The 18,043-nt window shown below is 46.1% G+C and overlaps 1 protein-coding gene across 1 annotated transcript in view; it reads right to left on the bottom strand.

Moving 5' to 3' along the window:
* Positions 1-15,910, bottom strand: part of LOC117730387 (E3 ubiquitin-protein ligase PDZRN3-B-like) — a 32,118-nt gene extending 16,208 nt beyond the window's left edge. The window contains exons 1-3 of the mRNA XM_034532071.1: positions 15,097-15,910; positions 8,902-8,988; positions 6,903-7,010 (exon numbers count right to left, since the gene is read on the bottom strand). Coding sequence (XP_034387962.1) covers positions 6,903-7,010; positions 8,902-8,988; positions 15,097-15,810 — 909 coding nt within the window. The 5' untranslated portion in view covers positions 15,811-15,910. The remainder of the gene's footprint in view (positions 1-6,902; positions 7,011-8,901; positions 8,989-15,096) is intronic.
* Between the last annotated feature and the right edge of the window lie 2,133 nt (positions 15,911-18,043).

Below are 18,043 nucleotides of genomic sequence, written 5' to 3'. Positions count from 1 at the left end.
CCCAAAATGCGGAATTTTGCACAGCTTTTTCTGGCGGGTAGGGGATAAATAAATCAGCCGAGTCTCTCTTCAAGGGCAGATGAGCCAGGGAAGCATAATAAACTCTTCTCTGGCAGTCAAAACTACTGTACGTGAATGCACTTCATCATCTCACTGGAGCAACAGATGTAGTGACTCCACATGAGAACAAGTCAAGCTCACAAGCGCATTTTGATGATGGATGAGAGAGAATCCAAAGCCTATAATCTGCCGAGGGACCGATGTTGGATCATTCAATGCCCTCACGAACCATGTCTAAATCACTGTCAGCCCACAGCCATCTCCGCAGAAACTCTGTCACAACCAGTGAGCAATGGGACCTGTGCAATACAAAAACAGCAAAATCCCCTTTGCGCTTCATGAAAATGTGGGCACTGATCGTGAAACAACCCCCCCGCCCCCCCCCATCTCCCCCAAAGAAAATGTTAAAGTTTCCTATAAAACGTAACAACAAAATGGTCACCATCTTGTGTTTTATTCTTACGTCTCAGGCTCGGCAGCCTGTTCCTCCGCTTACGGAGCATCCTCTCAATCACCAGTGGCCATTTAGTTTTTTTTTTACGTTTGCCATAATGCCGCCCATCAGTCAGCGCGAAGAGGGGAGAACGACCTCTATATGAGCCCGACGTTAAGCACTTTTATTTTATTTGACAAAACCACCGCGGTGAAGTATTTTATTTGTTTTCTGCCGACTGCCCCTGAAGCTCAGAGAGAGAGGCCGATCTGCGATTCCTGGCTCCTCTGCAGTGATTGGAGATTTACAACTTCTTACACGCACCGAGTGTTAAACTGTCGGTCCACACAACGGAGGAAACATCCAGGGGGCAAAAAAATAAATAAATACAAATAAAACCGTCTACGCTTTCATTATGCCGGCGGTTTGAGGACCGTGCCACCGTTTTCCACTTCGACGATTGGTTCCTTCGAGAGATTTTTCTGGAAGACTGGCGTGGGGGCTGGAGTACTGTGGTGTGGAGCATCTCTTGGTCGCAGTAGTGACAATTTACAGGAAGAGGGCACACTTTTCTACTCTGCCTTGACAACGCCGACCTTTCACAATAAAAGCTTTGTAGAAGCTGCGGAACTGTTTGAGAGAGGGAACTCTGATTCACTCACAGCTTTTTTCGCCGAAAAGGAAACTAAAATAGCTTCCACTAACTTAACTTAAACAACAATTGACCTCACAATTAACACTGCTCTGGGTCAATGGGGTCAATGGGGTCCCAGTGGTCGGCCCTCTGCTGGCGCAAAATCTATTCAAACCTTTTATTTTAAAACTAAAATCGCAAATATTTTGAATGCTAAATATTCCTGCCGGATGTGTAAAGGCCTTTCAAGGGGAACACCAACTAAATTAAGAATACCAATATGTCATTTCCATGGCAGAGCAAAAGGGTTCTAGCACTCTTGGATTTGGAAAAGAGCTGTTCATGTTTACTAATATTTCTCTAAGGCCATAAGAGCAACGGATATGAATTTTGAAAACTGGGCGTAGCTCCCCATAAACTATCCCACACAATGTCACCTCTAGCTCCATTTAGCTGTTCTGGAGCTTTCACATGTTTTCAGTGATGACGACAACGTGGACAAGTCCTAGAAAAGTACTCAGTGGAACTTTTCATTTAAAATGTATATTTAGTTTTTACCCTGCAATTTTGCCAACTCTATCTTCTGATGAAGATTATGTAAAATGTGATTAAAAGCTCCAGAAAAGCTACTAAATGGACCTAGAGGTTATCTTCATGATATTGTCGAACATGTTTTAGCATATCTCGTTGTAATTAACGCGAGTTTGACTTTGACTTTGACTTTTTTTCAAATTCCGAGGCACTTAGCATGATTTTGTCTGGAAATGTTATGTAAATCCTAAATTGATCAAACAAGAGGAAACGGCAAGCGCCTCACTTTACTCACATTATCCATCTTTCGGTCTATTTATCTTAAAAAAAAAATTGCTTGAAACTTTCTGTCTCCGCTATTCAACCAGATGGAAAGAACACTTGTGCTCAAGTGTGCTAAGCCAATGTCTTGGAAGGAGGGAGGGAGGGAGGAAGGAAGAGAGAGAAGAGAGAGAGAGGGGTAGGATCAAACAGAGAGAGAGAGGGCGGTGATTAACATTCTGCAGTCGGGATGCATTTCAGAGGGGCACTGGGAGGAAACGACGGGCCATTACAGCACAACTAAGGGTCTGTTAATCAGCTTATTAGGGTTTAATTGAGGGTAGTTAATTAGGAGTCGGTGGGCAGTCCGTGCTCAGGGGTCTGGCTGACATGAGAAGCAGCTGGCAGAGCAACCTGAGATGATTGTTACTGATCCATTTACTCAAGACCAGTGATTGACTGGCAGGAAAATTAGCCTTAATTACACCCGTCTACTTCTAAACCTTTCAGGAGCCAGAAATGAACCCGCTATCTCCAGTGAACACGGAGTTGTGTTGGAGCAGAGCAAACACATTTACAGTAGTGCCCAGACTGTGTGTCTCCACACACACACACACACACACACACACAAAAAAAAGAATCATCAAGCGCGCCGGTCTGCCTTTGAGGACGCAAGCTGTTCAAAACCGAGCGGAAAATACAATATTCTCTGTGTGAGTTGAGGGACGGAGACAAAAGCGCCCTTCTGGCTGCAGCGAGGCATAAGCTCACCTCACACCATCTCTAGACTGAGACGACTCCACATTACTCCCCCCCCCCCCATATAGAGCAGCAGGAAAACAAAGGTGTGCTTGTCCTCACTTCTTAAAACCCGGCTCTGCGTAGGGCAGCGGCTACCACCAGAAGCTGATTATGGACCCTTTAAAGTTAGATTTAATTTAATGTCCTGCTCCTGCCTCAGCTGGACCACGGGGCACAGGAATGCGGCTCGCTGCTTGGATTGGCCCGCTCAGCCCACGGGGCTGGATTCACCCCCCGTCTAGGGGCCGGACAGGAGAAACAGAGCGGTGCCACATTCGACTCACCCTGTCTGGGGAATAAACACGCTGCCTTGCTCAGGGGCCCGAATCCAATAAAGAGTCTGACAAAGGCCTGCTTCTTGCCTGAGAATGCCAAACAACATGTGATTCCCCGCAGGGAAATAACTGCCGTGTCTGTTCCGCGTAGCCCCTCCGGGGTCAGACGTAACGCCTGGGGAACTTTCTTCTTTTTTTTTTTTGTTGCCACATTTCCGGCCGAGGACGCCATGTGCAGTGGCAACTTATTAGTGAGGGTGGGGTCGAGCCCACCGCACGCTTCCGTTGTAATCTGACGTTCTAAATAGGTCGTCGCATGGAAACCGATTGTCAGATTCAAATGACGATACGAGTGCCGGAGAGCAAATGACAAAATCGGTGGACAGCTTCATTCAGAGCCCGATGGAGATCACACGCCAAAAACACATCGAGAAGGAATCAGCTGTATTCTTAATAATTAAAAAAAAAAAATTATAAAATAGCAAAACCGTACAGCATCTTCGCACAATAGACAAAATAAATCGATGTTCCCTACTTCCAGGTATCAGACATCTGGAATATCTAAAGGCTAAAAGCAATGTGGCTACTTTTGCAGCAAAAGCCAACGGTCTCGCTTCCAATTTCCTTCTCAAATATCTCCCTCGCCTCGGATGGCACCAACATAAAGGCTCATTGACAATGTGCGCTTTCGGGTCCCACCTCCGACGCGGCTCGCTTCACATTTCAGTCAGTCACTGCTAAGTGCTATATGGGTGGTGGGGGGTGGGGCTTGGGGGTCAGCTGTCTCTGGCTCTGGTGACTTGACAATTAAACGTAACGATGGGGAGGTGGGAGGTTGGAGGTGTTTAGTGGCTCACCGTAACCTCGCAACTCACACAGCCAAGCGAGTAAGAAAAATGCAGATGTGCTGCCTTGAGGAGTGTCACAGTTTCACAATGCATATTAAAGACCTGATATTACTTTGAATAAAATGCATTTGTAATTTTTTTTTTTCCCTCGCAGCACTAACGCGATAAACAATTGTTTCTCTCAACTTTTATGCAACTTAAAAAAAAAAAAAAAAAGAACAAAAAAAAAGGAGTCAACTTCAAGCCACAAGGCCAAAAGCCCATTGATTCTTTGCTAATTAACATAAGCCGTAGCAAAATGGTCATGGGAACAGGTCGTGTCAAACACAATAAAGCTGATCCGAGTCCCAGGATGAAGGTTTCGATTTAAAATCCTTTGCCAATAATACGATGCGTTGTTTAGAGCGGTCTGTTTGGCATTTCAGACACGCTTGATAGTGACCCCTGGTATTTCTCCCCCAGACTTCCTCGAGTCGATCACGGAAAAAGAAGAAAGAGAACACATCATGTATCTAAATGAAGCGGTAACTTGTATAATCCAAACTGTGACTATTTTTTTTTTTTGCTCTGTGTTTCGCAGATGACTCTTGCTTCTGTCGAAATTTTAGCCTTCAACTCTCCCATGCTTTAATTCAAATGACGTCAGGTGGACATAAAATAGTGTACAAACATTGCCTTAGCAGGGACACATTCCTGCCCCCTACCTCGTCCTCCATATTAAAATTGGCATTTCCACCCCCCCCCCCCCCCCACCCCCACCCACCCCAAATGTCAGTTTATTTTAAAGTAGTTGTTGCTGTACGCCCCCTACGACCTTAAAATGTTTGCCGGGGAGATTTACAAGGCGACATTTACAACAGCAGCCCGGGCGTCTCCATTCTCGTCCTATTTTCACCCTCGGAAGGAGGGAGGGGGTGGGGGTGACACACATCCCCCCTCCACACGGAGAGCTCAGGCACGATCACTCTGGGATTGTGCCATTGGCTTTGTCGTGTTGCGCAAGCAAAGAGGCTTGGAGAGTGGGGAGAATAAAAAGAAAGAAAGAAAGAAAGAAAGAACGTGTTCCAGCGTTGCTCGATGGGAAGTGACATTGAAGAAATTGAAGGGCCGACTTTTATATACGGCAAATATGTATAACGCCCCGACGAACGTGACGTGCGAGCAGAGATTGATGATTTGAGAAGGAGCCAGGGCACCTTCGCACCAGATCAGAGCGCATTCATGAAAATCCCAGGTGGCAAACACGGGCAGATCCGCAGATCCTGACCAGAGTGCTAAGGCTTTTCAGCTCGCGCAGGGGGCCTCGGCGAAAGCAAACACAGCAGCTCCGGGTTTTTATGAGTAGAAAAAAAAAACCGTCCGAACAAGGAGGCATTCATGTGCTGATTCATACCAGCCCGTAGCTCAGTTAGAGGACAGCCATCTGCTATCACACTCCTCCGCTAAGAGCCTGTTTTAGACGGACGAGCCGTGGATCGCCATGTACATGCAACGTCCATATAGACTTACTGGAACTGACACCTCTGCTGCAGGAAGAGCAAAACAGCTCCGCGGAGGTGCGTTTCTGCCTCCTCATACAGTGGTACCCACCCCCGCCTACCCTTGCTGCGGTGAGAGGCTGTGCCTGGTGAATGGCTGTCAAAATTTCTTTCCACTGCAATGGAAATTAAAGTCTTTATTGCACTAAGCCTGTTTTTTTTTTTTTACATTCAAAGAAGGTCAGAAATGACTGTGTAAGGGAAGGATGCTCCAGTTTGCTCCATTCAAGTGTGCTGTGGGCGTAATAAATCACGACACAGAACTTTCTATTTGAACCAGCAAACAAAAGAGGGAGCCTTCGAAATCCGAGCCACCTTCAGTATCGGTTTTCCTCATCAGGTGAAAAAGAGAACGGCAACTCCGAACTGCCTATATTTATGCTCTTTCAATGGCAAGGATGATTTATTGTGTCGCTTTTTGTTCTCCAATCCCACACCTCTTGAAAAGAAAAAGGTCACTTAATAGGGTGCTTCGCTGCCTCCTAAGGCTCTTTGCGTCCTCTCTGCTCATGTGTTCTCCTCATCCGAGAGATTCTGTGACTTCAGCCACAATAAACAAGACACACAAGCGCAGCATTATCCTAAAAGCAAAATCTGTACCTTTTTTTTCTTTTTTTTTAAGCCGATAAAGGGTGAATGGCTATCTCGACACGAAACCCTACACAATATACCTTCTCAAGTAACCAAATACAGCAACATTTGGCCCGTCGACATGATTCCCAAACCGCCACACACACACACACACACCTAGGCAAAAAAATTCACACTTTAGCTCCACTCTGGTTGGCCTCAACTCACCGGGAGATCTCCAGCTGCGGAGAGCTTGGTGTCACTGGGAGAGACGAGAACCGAGGACGAACACGTCACAATCTCAGTTATGGTGTCGCCGTAATTACAGCCACAACATTTAGAACCGTAGCCGATGCCAGAGGCCTCCTCGCGCCAATGACAGGATAGAGTGATCAACGTGGCCCAGATGCCGCAGTCTCTTCGGGGGCGAACAGAGGTCCGACGGACCATATTTTGTCCTTTTCGCGGTAACGCGCACTTGCGATCCACACAAACCTCTTCGTTCAATGCAGCCATTGTGTGGCGTTCTGCTTGACAGCTGTTCCGTAAAGGCAACCTTTGTGATGTAGAGTTTTGTCAACGCATCCCTCAAGCCGGCCTTTCCCCTCACAATAATGTGTTTAACGGCGAGGAGAGGATGCTACACGGCAGCTCTGTCGTGAGGGATTTGTCACACTGGGCCCTTTTTTTTTTTTTGACGAGGCGGCCTCGCCTCAGGTTTAGATTGGCCGAAAGTACGTGTTGAAACGTTTACCGTCTGCAGGATTTACTTCCTTGAGCTGAAATAAAAAGCCTGACGCGCAATTCGATGTGTCACATTTGTCCAAGAGCATAAATATTGAGTTGTGGCTACGTGCTTCCTTGCTGTCGTCATCTTTATGGGGCAGACAGCAGCTGTCACGTATTCAGACTTCCCCATCTACAGTGCACAGTGTGGTAGAAGCCACATACCTCTATTATTCTGTCGTGGATTTGAAGGCCGTCTTCCTTATCCGCCGGACCTTCCTCGATGACCTTGGATACAAAGATCCCCTCATTCGAAGTGCCGTCGCTGTCGTCCTGTGGAATAAATTGCAGTTATTGCCTGGACAATAATGAAGCCACCGAGCTCTGGTGTTGAGGCGAATCGGGGCGTGCACATTTCTGACAACATCTTTGAAATGTAGTGCCAACAAGAAGTAAATGTCTACTTTAAAGAAAACCAGTTTTTTTGTGCAGTTTTCCCCCACCAAACAAATGCGTTTTGAGCGTCGAAAAAGTAGAAGGGTCAATTCACCAGAAGATACTCCCCCTCCCCTTCTGAAACCTCTGCTGGCGCCCCAATAAAATAGAGGTTGAACTGAATCTAGTTTATGCTGCTCAAACCACTTTAAAAGAAAAACATCGGGTGAATGTTAGTTGCTGAATTACTCAGATTAATCCTCAGATCCGCCAGCTGTTTACACATAGGAAACAGCAACTTCAGAGGCCACCGGCTCAAAAATCCGGGCACAGGAAAACCAAAAATATCCGGGGCGGCTCGATACCACGCCGAGTCTATTTGTAAATTGGGTAAAGCGACCCTCTGACCCTGCCCATGAGTGTGGACGTAAGGGTTCGCTTTACACCCAGATGCTTCCCAGGCCAGAAGCGGCGCTCCTGGACTGCAAAAAAAAAAGAAAAAAAAAAAGGGGGCCATGTGGACATGCTGGATGGACGCAAAGGTATAGAATCCATCGAACACCGTGGCAATGGCCGCCAGAGCTTGCATCTCTATCAGCGCGCACTTTAAAAACCACATGAGATGCAACACAACTGCAATTTAACGGGATACTTAAGGAAACCTCAGAAGTCACCGCGCGCTAACTGTAATTCATTATTTCTGGTCTCGTGCAGTGTTAACGCGGCAATGCTTTGCTACTAATTTCTTTGACGAGCTCACTGCTTTGCCTTTTCAACTTGCCCCAATCTTCAAAAATTGTAGAACAACCAATCCTCTCAGAGACCACAAAACCTGGCTGGCTGATTGCTTTTACCAAGCCATGCCAGAATAACGGCCACATGAAACACGTGTGTCAAAGGCTACGGGGATATTAGCTATTTCCATTTTAATGAATAGCTTTGTACGCAGACTGCTGATTTGAGGCTAGCGGGGAAAGTGGGAGCCAAGTATTATCTCCACTCTCTCTCTCTCATGGTCGGGGTTTGATGCATGGTTCTGTCACGAGAGCGAGAAAGGTCGCAAATCTACGAGGCCCTGGACTCCGGCAAAATACAAACATTACAACATTTTAAAAAACACACGCTCTTCATGTGTGGATCTTTTTATAGTTTCCCCCGCTATAAAAAAGGTTGTCTATGATAATCTAGAAAAGTGCATCACGGTGGAAAAAGAAGCCCCGTAACAGTCGAGTGCAGCTTCGATGAAACGGAGACGGGGAGCACCGTTTGAGTGGGGCCTCGGCAGCAGAAAGAAGCGCCATGTATGGAAGACGGAGCCGTAACCAAGTGTTGAGATATTTCCAACCCTTCACTCAGCGGAGCGTGTGGCATCATTAATGCCTCTTTCTTCAAAGCCCCCCCGAGGTGGAAAACATAGTGGCTGTGAAACGAGATAAAAGACCCTTTCCTCTGCGTTTACCTCACCACCAAAATCCTCTCGACAAAACAACTGCGGTCAAAGCCACAATCCCATATTTAACTCTCATAAAAGTAATTATAGTTATTGTTTTTTTAATCTGTAATGCCAAATCCGCCAAACCAGACCAATATATAAACACAATAAAACTTAATAGGTGCGGTCCATCTATCCACAGACTGGAGAACACATGCATGACTGTGTCAGTCAGCACAGAGAGTGCCTGTGGTGCTTTCGAGTGTACATGCTAGTCATTCCTGGGTTGCCATACGACACTTGGCTGATCACCAGGGGGGGAGATGAAACCTCCGAGGCGCTCGGCTTTCAACCTACCGCGCATGGCCTTCCTCCTACGATGTTAAAACCCAGAGATCCGCCCTCACGAAGAAGGACGACCGTCGCGCTTTGAGTCTCGCCTTCCTACAGACACACAGAGCAGAGACACGTGCAACAAAGTGAAGGCAGGTGGGTATAACATGATAATCTATTATTAACTCCAGGTGAGCGACAGGATGATTGGACTGGGTACTTCAGGAGGACGAGCGGGGCACGAAAACGTGACCAACCGACGATTGAACTTATTAGAAGATAACAGAGGCGCTCAAACGCATCAAATTGCAAACGGAGCAACGGGCGGAGGGGAGAGAGAAAGTTAATAATAACCTCATCTACACAGTAAGGGGTGGTGTGAAAGTGGAACAGTGAAAACCCTGGCTTCACATCTTCACTACGGGGCGGAACAATTCGTGGATTCTATGTCAAAATCACAGTTTGACATCTCAAATCGCAAGAGCTCAATGACATCACATAGTTAACAGATTTGTCCAAGGTGTAGGGAGATTAAAGTTTTACACACAGCTAGCATGCTCAACTTTGCTGAAGCTAAAATCGGTGGTGGTTGTGTGTTCGCTCTATAAAACAGAGACTTGAACTGGTTTTCTCTCTGCGTGCACGCGCCTGTACCGCTGACGTCCAGCCATGGTTCCGCCAAAAGACAAAACGTAACTCGGCACACAAAAAGACCGAAAGAGTGGGGAGACTCGAGAGAAACATATCAAGCTAATCGACCGCCGGCTAGCCGGTGATCTCCGTAGTTGTCGAGACGAAAGAGAGCTTGCGGACAGAGTTGTTGGAATCTCATGGTGAAATATATTTAAAACTTATCCCCCGAAGAAATGCTTTGCAGCGCCTTGACCTCCCCCCCCCCAGGGCTATGAAGCAGCTCGCCCTGAAGGCTAAGTCTGTCAAGCTAACGTTAGCTTAAGCCATCAACAGTATCATTAGGGGTCGTTAGTTGGATTTCAAAACACTGTTACGGAGCGGCCTACAGTGAGCTTGTCCATATGACAATTGATATTATTCATAAGAAATGTTATGTATACCAGATCACTTATTTAGACTAATAACCTAACAAATGACTATTCTATAAAATATTGTATTTTTTTTACTTTAAGAAATAATTCTGGCAGGACCTCAACAACAAGTGTTACCTTTTCTGATTAAATTAATCTAGAAACAATATGTTTTTGGTTCATGCTTGGTACATATGATCTTGTTTAACACTGAAAGCCTATATATGACATTTAAAAAAAAACAAAAAAACACACACAATTGAATATTTCCGCTCAAATCGCTCAGCCCCAACTCTCACCCTTCAAGGCTTTGCCGGGCCCAAATACCAGAAGGTACCAGTTCGAGGAGCCAACAGCCCATCCCTCTCACAAACTGTTGTCCTATGTAAATCAATACACCCGAGGACCTCTGACTCAGTGGCAACGTGACATGAAAACCTGTGGGAAACACGCAGAGTCAGCCCTTATTTTTTATTTTTCCGCCCAAGCAGGACTTAAGAGGGGAGTTATGGGGCAACGTCATTTCAGCTGCCACTCCAGGACTCAGAGAGACTAAATATAAAGCTTGGCATGTACAGTATCCTGGCTGCCGTGTCTTTGAAAAAAAAAAAAAGACCATCATGTGCATGTCAGGCCATTCCGGGAATGCGTCTCCCCATGCAGCGCGTCTTGGCGACGAGTAGACGGGTCGGGCATCAAGTGAAAACTGAGCCGAGAAGTACAAGTCATTTCAGCCACTTGTGGATATACAACGAATCGGCCACAAGCCTCTAAATGGATGGATTTTAAAAGTTGTGTTAACATTTTGTCCGAGAGCGCCATTAAAAATGAACTCAGAGTAATTAGGGAGTGTTTTTTTTTTTTTCTTCCCCCACATCTGTGAACACTCTACCGAAGCTCTAATCCCAAAGAAATGGTTGTGTATTTACTTAAACAAAAAAAGTATGCCTCGGGTGATAAAAAAATAAATATATATATATATATACACATGTCCTTACCGCCGAAAAGGTAAAACATTATCACGCTGACATCACTCTTAAGAGGAAGGGGGAGGAGAACACATGGAAGCGATGTCAAGTAAACAAACGTTCACCATTAACTTTAAATGGGGGAAAGAAGAACGGGGCAGTTTGTTACTGAGGGAAAGAGAAGCCGGCTGGCAGTGAGGCGAACGCACGCTGGTTGGTGACTTTGGCGGCGAGCATTCACCTCAGCACCGGTCACACTTTCCGAGTCCACCCCGCATCAAAACCCGCTTCCCCCTCCGTCTTGACCAATACCAAAAGCAGGAATTATGACGCGGGAAGGAAAAGTATGGCGGAACACAAATCAATTTGTCCTCCGTGAAGCTAAAAAAAAAAAAAAAAAAAGGTAGGCCTATGACGCGGCGTAATCCATTTCTTTCTTTGAAAAAGGTTCCTTACAAATAAAAAGAACCAGCCAAAAACGCACGTTTTCTGTGACTTCTAGGTCGCTTTTATGAAGCGGATCTCCGTCGTAATTAAATGTGGCTCCCAATTGCGTTCGAAAGATAACTAATGGGCTACATTATTGCGTTAAACGAGCTCATAGACTCCGGCTTTTAAATTAGACCACAATTAGCCTTGTCACATCCAGCCCATGATAACCCCAAATCAAATGGCCATTTTTTTTGAGAGGCGCTCTTCATCGCGTGGTGGGCAAACCGCTGTCGTCTGCGAGCGGCCGTTAGACGAGCTCGGTTCGAAAAGCAGACATCTGAGGCTGAATGGAAAGTGTGACAGCCCACAGAGTCAACCAGAGGGGGAGATCTGAGCTTCTTTTTTCATGTGTGTATGTGTGTGTGTGTGTCTGTTTTATGCTCTGGGCTGCGGTGTTTAAAAAGTGTTGGGCCTATTTTTGGAAACTCAAAGTCAGTTATTCCACGCAGCCAGGTCATCCCTGACCTCCCTCACAGTCACTGCTTGTTAAAACAAGACACTGAAAATCCAACCATCTGGCTCCGGAGGCCTCAGCCGAGAGGAACGGCAGAGACTGGCAAAAAAAAAAAACCACCTAACTGCAGTAGGCTGCCCGTCACGGCGGGCCTGTATGGCCCTCTTTGACAGTGATTCGCGGGACAGAAATATGCCACAACAAATCTGCATTAGACACCTCTCGCCACGGGAATTTGGGGGATTTGTGAGCTCTTTAGCGGATGCTCTCCATTTAGTCCTTCCAGGTTCCCGGTGTTGTGAAAAAGCTGGCTCACTAGAATTGAAAAAAAAACGGAGACGGGGATGAATGTCATTACCTGGGCCTCTTCCCTCCCCCCTTCCCACAGCTTTGACGAGTCAAAGCATCCCCCCTGGAGGGAAAAGTGTAACGGTCACCAAATCAGACAACATTTTGATCAGTGACGTCACGGACTCAGGAAGCTGCGCTCCGAGGGGAGTTTCGGTTGGCAGTCTGCGAGTCGCCCGTGTCCCGTCGGCTAATCCCCACTTGTGACGCTCCGTTTCAGTTTGCCATGTTTGAGGCTCTCCCGGCGAACAATCCTGCTCTCTGCTTGATTGAACCCAGTGAATAAGGCTCTTTTTGCAACAAAAAAAAAAAAGAAAAGCTTTCCAAAAAAAAAAACATCCACAAAATGTAAGATTCTCCCCTCCTCCCGACCTGCTCTTCCTCTTACGGGAACAATTTCCTAGGAACAATCCCCGTGTCTTTTATGCGTGTTCAAGGCAGGGTTTTTTTAAACTCCTGTTAACATAAGCAGAGCCAATACATTAAACGTATATATCTCAGCGGTGGAATGCCGCTGTCAAATGAATTATGATAACCAGCTGTGCTACAGGTCCAGGGAGCTTCTGTATACCAGCACGAGCCATTTCCCCATTTCACCCCGCGTCGGTGCGTTTGATGCGCAATTTAACCAGTCCACCGGAACGCATTTTGCTGGGAACTGAGCCCATGACGGAGAAATTGAAACCACCAAGCGAGAAAAAGAAAAAAAAAAAAGAGAGAGAGACAGACACATGAGTGAAGTCTTTGAAAGATGCCACTTAAACAAGATGTGCAGTTGTTTGGGAAACGGAGCGAGACGCTTCAAGCGAGAGAAATAGGGAGTTAAAAATTAAAAAAAAGAGGGACAAAAAACCCATTTAGCCACATAACTGCCAGCGGTGTGCGTCCAATCAGAAGTTCCTCCTCCTGTTCTTGGGACACTTTTTATAAGTTCATAACCCGATTACCGTGGGACCACGCCCCTCCGCTGATCGCAGCAGCAGCAGTGCGACCAGCGCACACTAATTCAATTCATTAAGTGACTGGTGAACTCCTGCGTCCTTTATGGTGTTGATAATTGGTCATTACAGGAGGCATTAGCTTTTTAAATTTGAGCCATAAAACACCCTTACACCAGGGGGGGGGTTCCTGGGCTTTTCCCTCAAGAGTGTTGCAGGAATGAGTGCTAACAAACATGACACAAGCACAGACTGTGTTATAGGAAGTCGTCATGACGTCGGTCATATTTGACTCTAAGTGGACCATAACCTACTAAATTAACATCATGCTGCATTAAAGAAGACTTGAAACTAGAGATTGAGACCATAAACTCGTGTTTACAATGTTTAGTGAGGTAATAAGTCAAGAGAGAAGTAGAGAGTCATTTTCTTAATACAATCTGACTTATTTTTGCAATCGGAGGAGTCGCCCCCCGATGGCCATGAGAGAGAATGCAAGTTTTAGGACACTTCCGCGTCAGCTTCACTTGGCAGAACCGGAGGTTGCCGACTGGAAATTAAATAGTATCTGTGCACTTCCTGTTTGCTTGTCATGAAGTCAATGCTTTTTGTAAAGATGAATTAAATAACTTCTGTGGTTACGACATAAAATACTTTAGTGAATACACCACTCGGGGATTTTGGACCTTTTACGTGTCTTAAAAAAAAGGCAGCTAACAGTTGGCTACACAAGGCTACACAAGGCTTCAAAGCGTTACGCCAGACACTAGTGGTGTGGTTATTAGTGGTGGCTACGTGAAGTCACGTGACCGAAATTTATTTAGTTTGTAGTCTAACAATAGTTTTTTGGTTTTGTTTTGTTCTTCTGCCGATTGCATTCATACTTCAAAAACCATAAAAAGTTGTGTCCATTGGTGAGGATTATCTTGTCGAACAAAACGTGTCGGTATCATAAACATTTGCTTCTATTATTATTATTATTATATTTATTATTTTCCGCAGCGATCCCAAATCCACGGAGTTACGGTTTTTTAGTGGGTTGGGGGTAGTGCATGGTTTAGCCCATAGGTTTAGATACATCATCAACCAGTGACCAGCAGACAATTCAACATATTTTATATGTGTTGACATCACAGTTTGCAGTATATCCACAAAACAATGACATTCTCAAGAACTCCCAGAAGTGTTGATGATATCCAGTGTCTTCCACAGCACCCATCCAACTTTGGTGCGGGCTAACGCTGCTGCACCCATGATTCTAATTTGTTATGGTGGTTGGGGGGGGGGGGGGGGGCCTCCGATGACAGAGCCTCAAACAAGCGTGCTGCTAGGAGGCAATATAACTGGGGCCTGGCTCTTGTTGTGTACAGAACTGCAGTAAATATTTGCCCCCCTCCTCCTCCTCCTCCTCCTCCTCCTCCTCCTCCCTCTCCCCCTCCCCCATTGACTGCCAGCTGGCCAGAAGCACAGCTGACATCCATGTCTCAAAGCAGACAGGGAAGAAACTATCTCCTGGGCGCCGTGGGGACCATTAAAGCTCCCCACGCGGGGACAATCCAGATCTCAGATAAAATCCTCAAATTGAAAAAGTTAAAAAAGTTCTATCTGGGGAGGAGGTAAAAAAAAAAAAAAAAATGAACTATCCAAACTATCCGTGGAGCTGCAAGCAAACTGAGGGAGTGATTCCCAGACAGCAAGTAAAGATGTTTTAAAGTTTCTGAAGTTTAAAAAGAAAAAAGAAGGTTGTACAGCAGGATGCCAGGGTTCAACACATATGTTAATAATACATATTTGAGGAGAAGATGTACTGTGTCTGCACAGTGTTGCTGTTTTATTATATATATATATATATATATATATATATATATATATTTCACACTGCTCAGTGAAGGGGAGAAAGTGACTGTGGATAAGAGTGGTGGTGAGAGCGAGAGGGGGAGTAGTCTGTACTCAAAGAGAGCTGAAACGGAGCTTACCTTGCAGGAAAAAGCCACGGTTTTGGTGAGGGAGTCGATCCTCTCGCTGTACTCGGTGAATTTCTTCTGGTATTTCAGAGCTGTCATCTGCAGCTCGCCGTGCACGGCGGAGAGCTGCGCCAGGAGAGCCTTCTCCCTCTTGTTGGCTTTAATCGTCTGCTTCTTGAACTCCCGGTCCAGGCTGATGACTTTGCAGTGCAGCGCGCCGTTGTGCGCCTTCAGGGCTCTCAGGCAGCAGTGGCCGTCGGACTTCTGCTCCCGGTGGGTGAGCGTCAAGCCGCAGCCGCTCTCGCAGGTCCCCACCGGTCGGCAGTCGCACGTCTCCCGCATGTGGGCGTCCACGTCCCCGGGGTTGAGCACCTCGCCGCATCCCCGATTCCTGCACTTGGCCGGCGCGTAGTCGCACATCTCGGCGTGCTCGGCCAGATGCTGCAGCCTCACCACGGCATCGCAGCCCCGCGCGTGGTTGTCACATTTGATCTCCAGCTTCAGGATGAGGTTCTTCAGGGGCAGGACGTGGTTCAGCTCCTTAGCGGAGACCCGTTGACATTTGACGGGGCAGCTGCTCTGCTGGACGACCCAGGGCAGCACGCAGCCGGAGCAGAAGACGTGGCCGCACGGAGTCGTCAGCGGGTCCTCCAGGACTTTATTGCACAAGTTGCATTTAAAGTCCGGGTCCACGGTGCCCTTGAAGCGGTCCAGCTCGAATCCCATGGTTTTTCCGAAGTCCCGAATCCAAACTTGTTGACTCCCCACCCCCGCGGATCTGAGTCGGAGCAGTGGGGCGTGTTTTTTTTAGCTGGTCATTGGTGGAGCGCTCACAGACCGACTACAAGCTCTCCTCGCTGTCTAAACTCTACTAATTGACCGAGACTTTTGGTGCGTTCAGGGGCGCCTCGTACTTTAAAGATTAAAAAAAGTGTCTACGCCTAAACAAAAAACTACTTTTACTTAACTTTTCAAATAGAACCAACATTGTTGAAACACTGCAACACGAAACTGATAGAATCTTGATGAAGTTGAATGTTGTTAAAAACTAGTTAGAACACACACACACATATATATATATATATATATATATATATATATATAATAAAAAAAGCTACAGTGTTCTGCAATAAGCTAAAATGTTATCATCTACTGATGACACTAGAGACGTGGGCTTTGTCATGAAAATAAAGAGTTTTCAAACTCGTACGCTGTTCCCCTGACCTAAATTGCAATGATTCTAACGGTCAGTGAAGGCAGCATTTCTAGGGGCAAAAGTATGGAGGAAATCTCTACCGTAACTGCTCTATTAACTGCGCAAATGAGATGAAAAATGTTGCCAATATCATTTGGCAATGCAGGTACAGTCTAACATGGGGGCCTTAATGGCTATATCACCCAACATAAATATTTCGTTAAGTGATAAACATGCCAAATAAATGTTAGAAAAGGTGACATGACAGATATTTACAATACGGTGGGTGAGCGTTCGGACATGCACAACACTTGTGAAAACAAGCTACGTTGGAAGGACACTGGCAGTACAACCACAAGCGAGACTTTCAAGTTACAACACACTGTGAGCGAGGAGGAGATCAGGTAAAAGTTGGGAAAAGCGACCTGGATCACAATGAAAAAAGATATTTGAGACACCACTAGCTTAATCACACCTCTCACTGCACTCCTTATGTAACGACAGCATGGGACTACACCATTTGTATCACTTTGGCTTCTGAGGCCTGAAATTGGGCATTCTGAATTTATTTTAAATGTGAATTGAACTGGATGTGCTCAGCCCGGCCTTTGATTAGAAGCCCATTTCTACCGGGTGCCCCCTCTTTCGGAAATCCAGTTTTATGCAATGCCATGCTCAATAAAACCTTTCCATATGTGAATTATCCAGAACTAAAAACAAGGGCTTATCAAAGACTTTATGGACAGAGTATGACAGAGAGAGTCTGAGCTTCCAGGTAATCCTACACTGATGTTATGGGTTGTCTTAGATGGAGTGGAGGAAAAACTCCCTTTGCAGTCACGCCAAAGGTCCTTGTACTGTGTATATACAGCCTGGTTTTTACACTCACTGTGCGATTACATACTTTCCTTAGCGGAGCGATAAGAAATGCTTAAACACGGGTGAAAAGTGAAGGAGAGGGCCGGTGTTTTACTTTAACACCTGTTTCTTCGGCCAATTTTTCACAAAGTAATTGGAGTTATTTCATGCTGATGCACATCGGCCCTAAATGGCCATATATTATTTCACAGTTCACAGCGTAAGGCCGATATCAAACCCAACGCTTTTGTTCAGGGTACCTTGGAAGTATTATCTTTGGAATATTGTGTTCGGTGCTCCAGAATCAAACCAGCAGCCCACCAGCTACAACCAGCCTCTCGACCTCTGGGCCGACCTGCACGCCTGTGATTTATTATTGCAGTACGGGAACAAACAACTTGCCTGTCCGTGGACGGCTGTTTACTGCGAGGGTGCCTCGGTCAGAGAAATGTTTGCTCTCGAAACGGAGTGAGAATAAATAAGCAGTTGTTTTTATAGACCCTGTTAGATGGAGCGTGACACTATGAGAGGCTGGAGCTTTTGGATTTTCACGGCACAGTGTGTTGAAGGAACTGATACGCTATCTCCCGGACCGGTCTGTTTGGGAATGTTTTCCGTGAGGCTGGGCGAAGTGGCAACAGCAGGGGCTTAGACGAGTCCATGTTGGGTCCAGGCCAAAAGACAGACGGCTTCCCAGTGGAGATAAGAGTTAATCCCAGTCCTCCAACGTAAACTGTGAGTGAAGGATCGGGACAGACCGGACTGAAATGCTCCCCACCAGACATGCTGGTTGAAATAGTATTTTAAGATCATTTAAATGCTTCCAATGCTTTTGGCTGCAGCTGATTCTAATTTTAAGGAATAGTTGAACATTTTTCAGAAACACGTTTTGTACAGATTAATCGG

This window comes from Cyclopterus lumpus, chromosome 5, assembly GCF_009769545.1.
Source record: "Cyclopterus lumpus isolate fCycLum1 chromosome 5, fCycLum1.pri, whole genome shotgun sequence".
In the NCBI taxonomy this organism is placed as follows: domain Eukaryota; kingdom Metazoa; phylum Chordata; class Actinopteri; order Perciformes; family Cyclopteridae; genus Cyclopterus; species Cyclopterus lumpus.
Note: the sequence above shows the minus strand (reverse complement) of the source record. Positions and strands in the feature narration are given on the sequence as shown.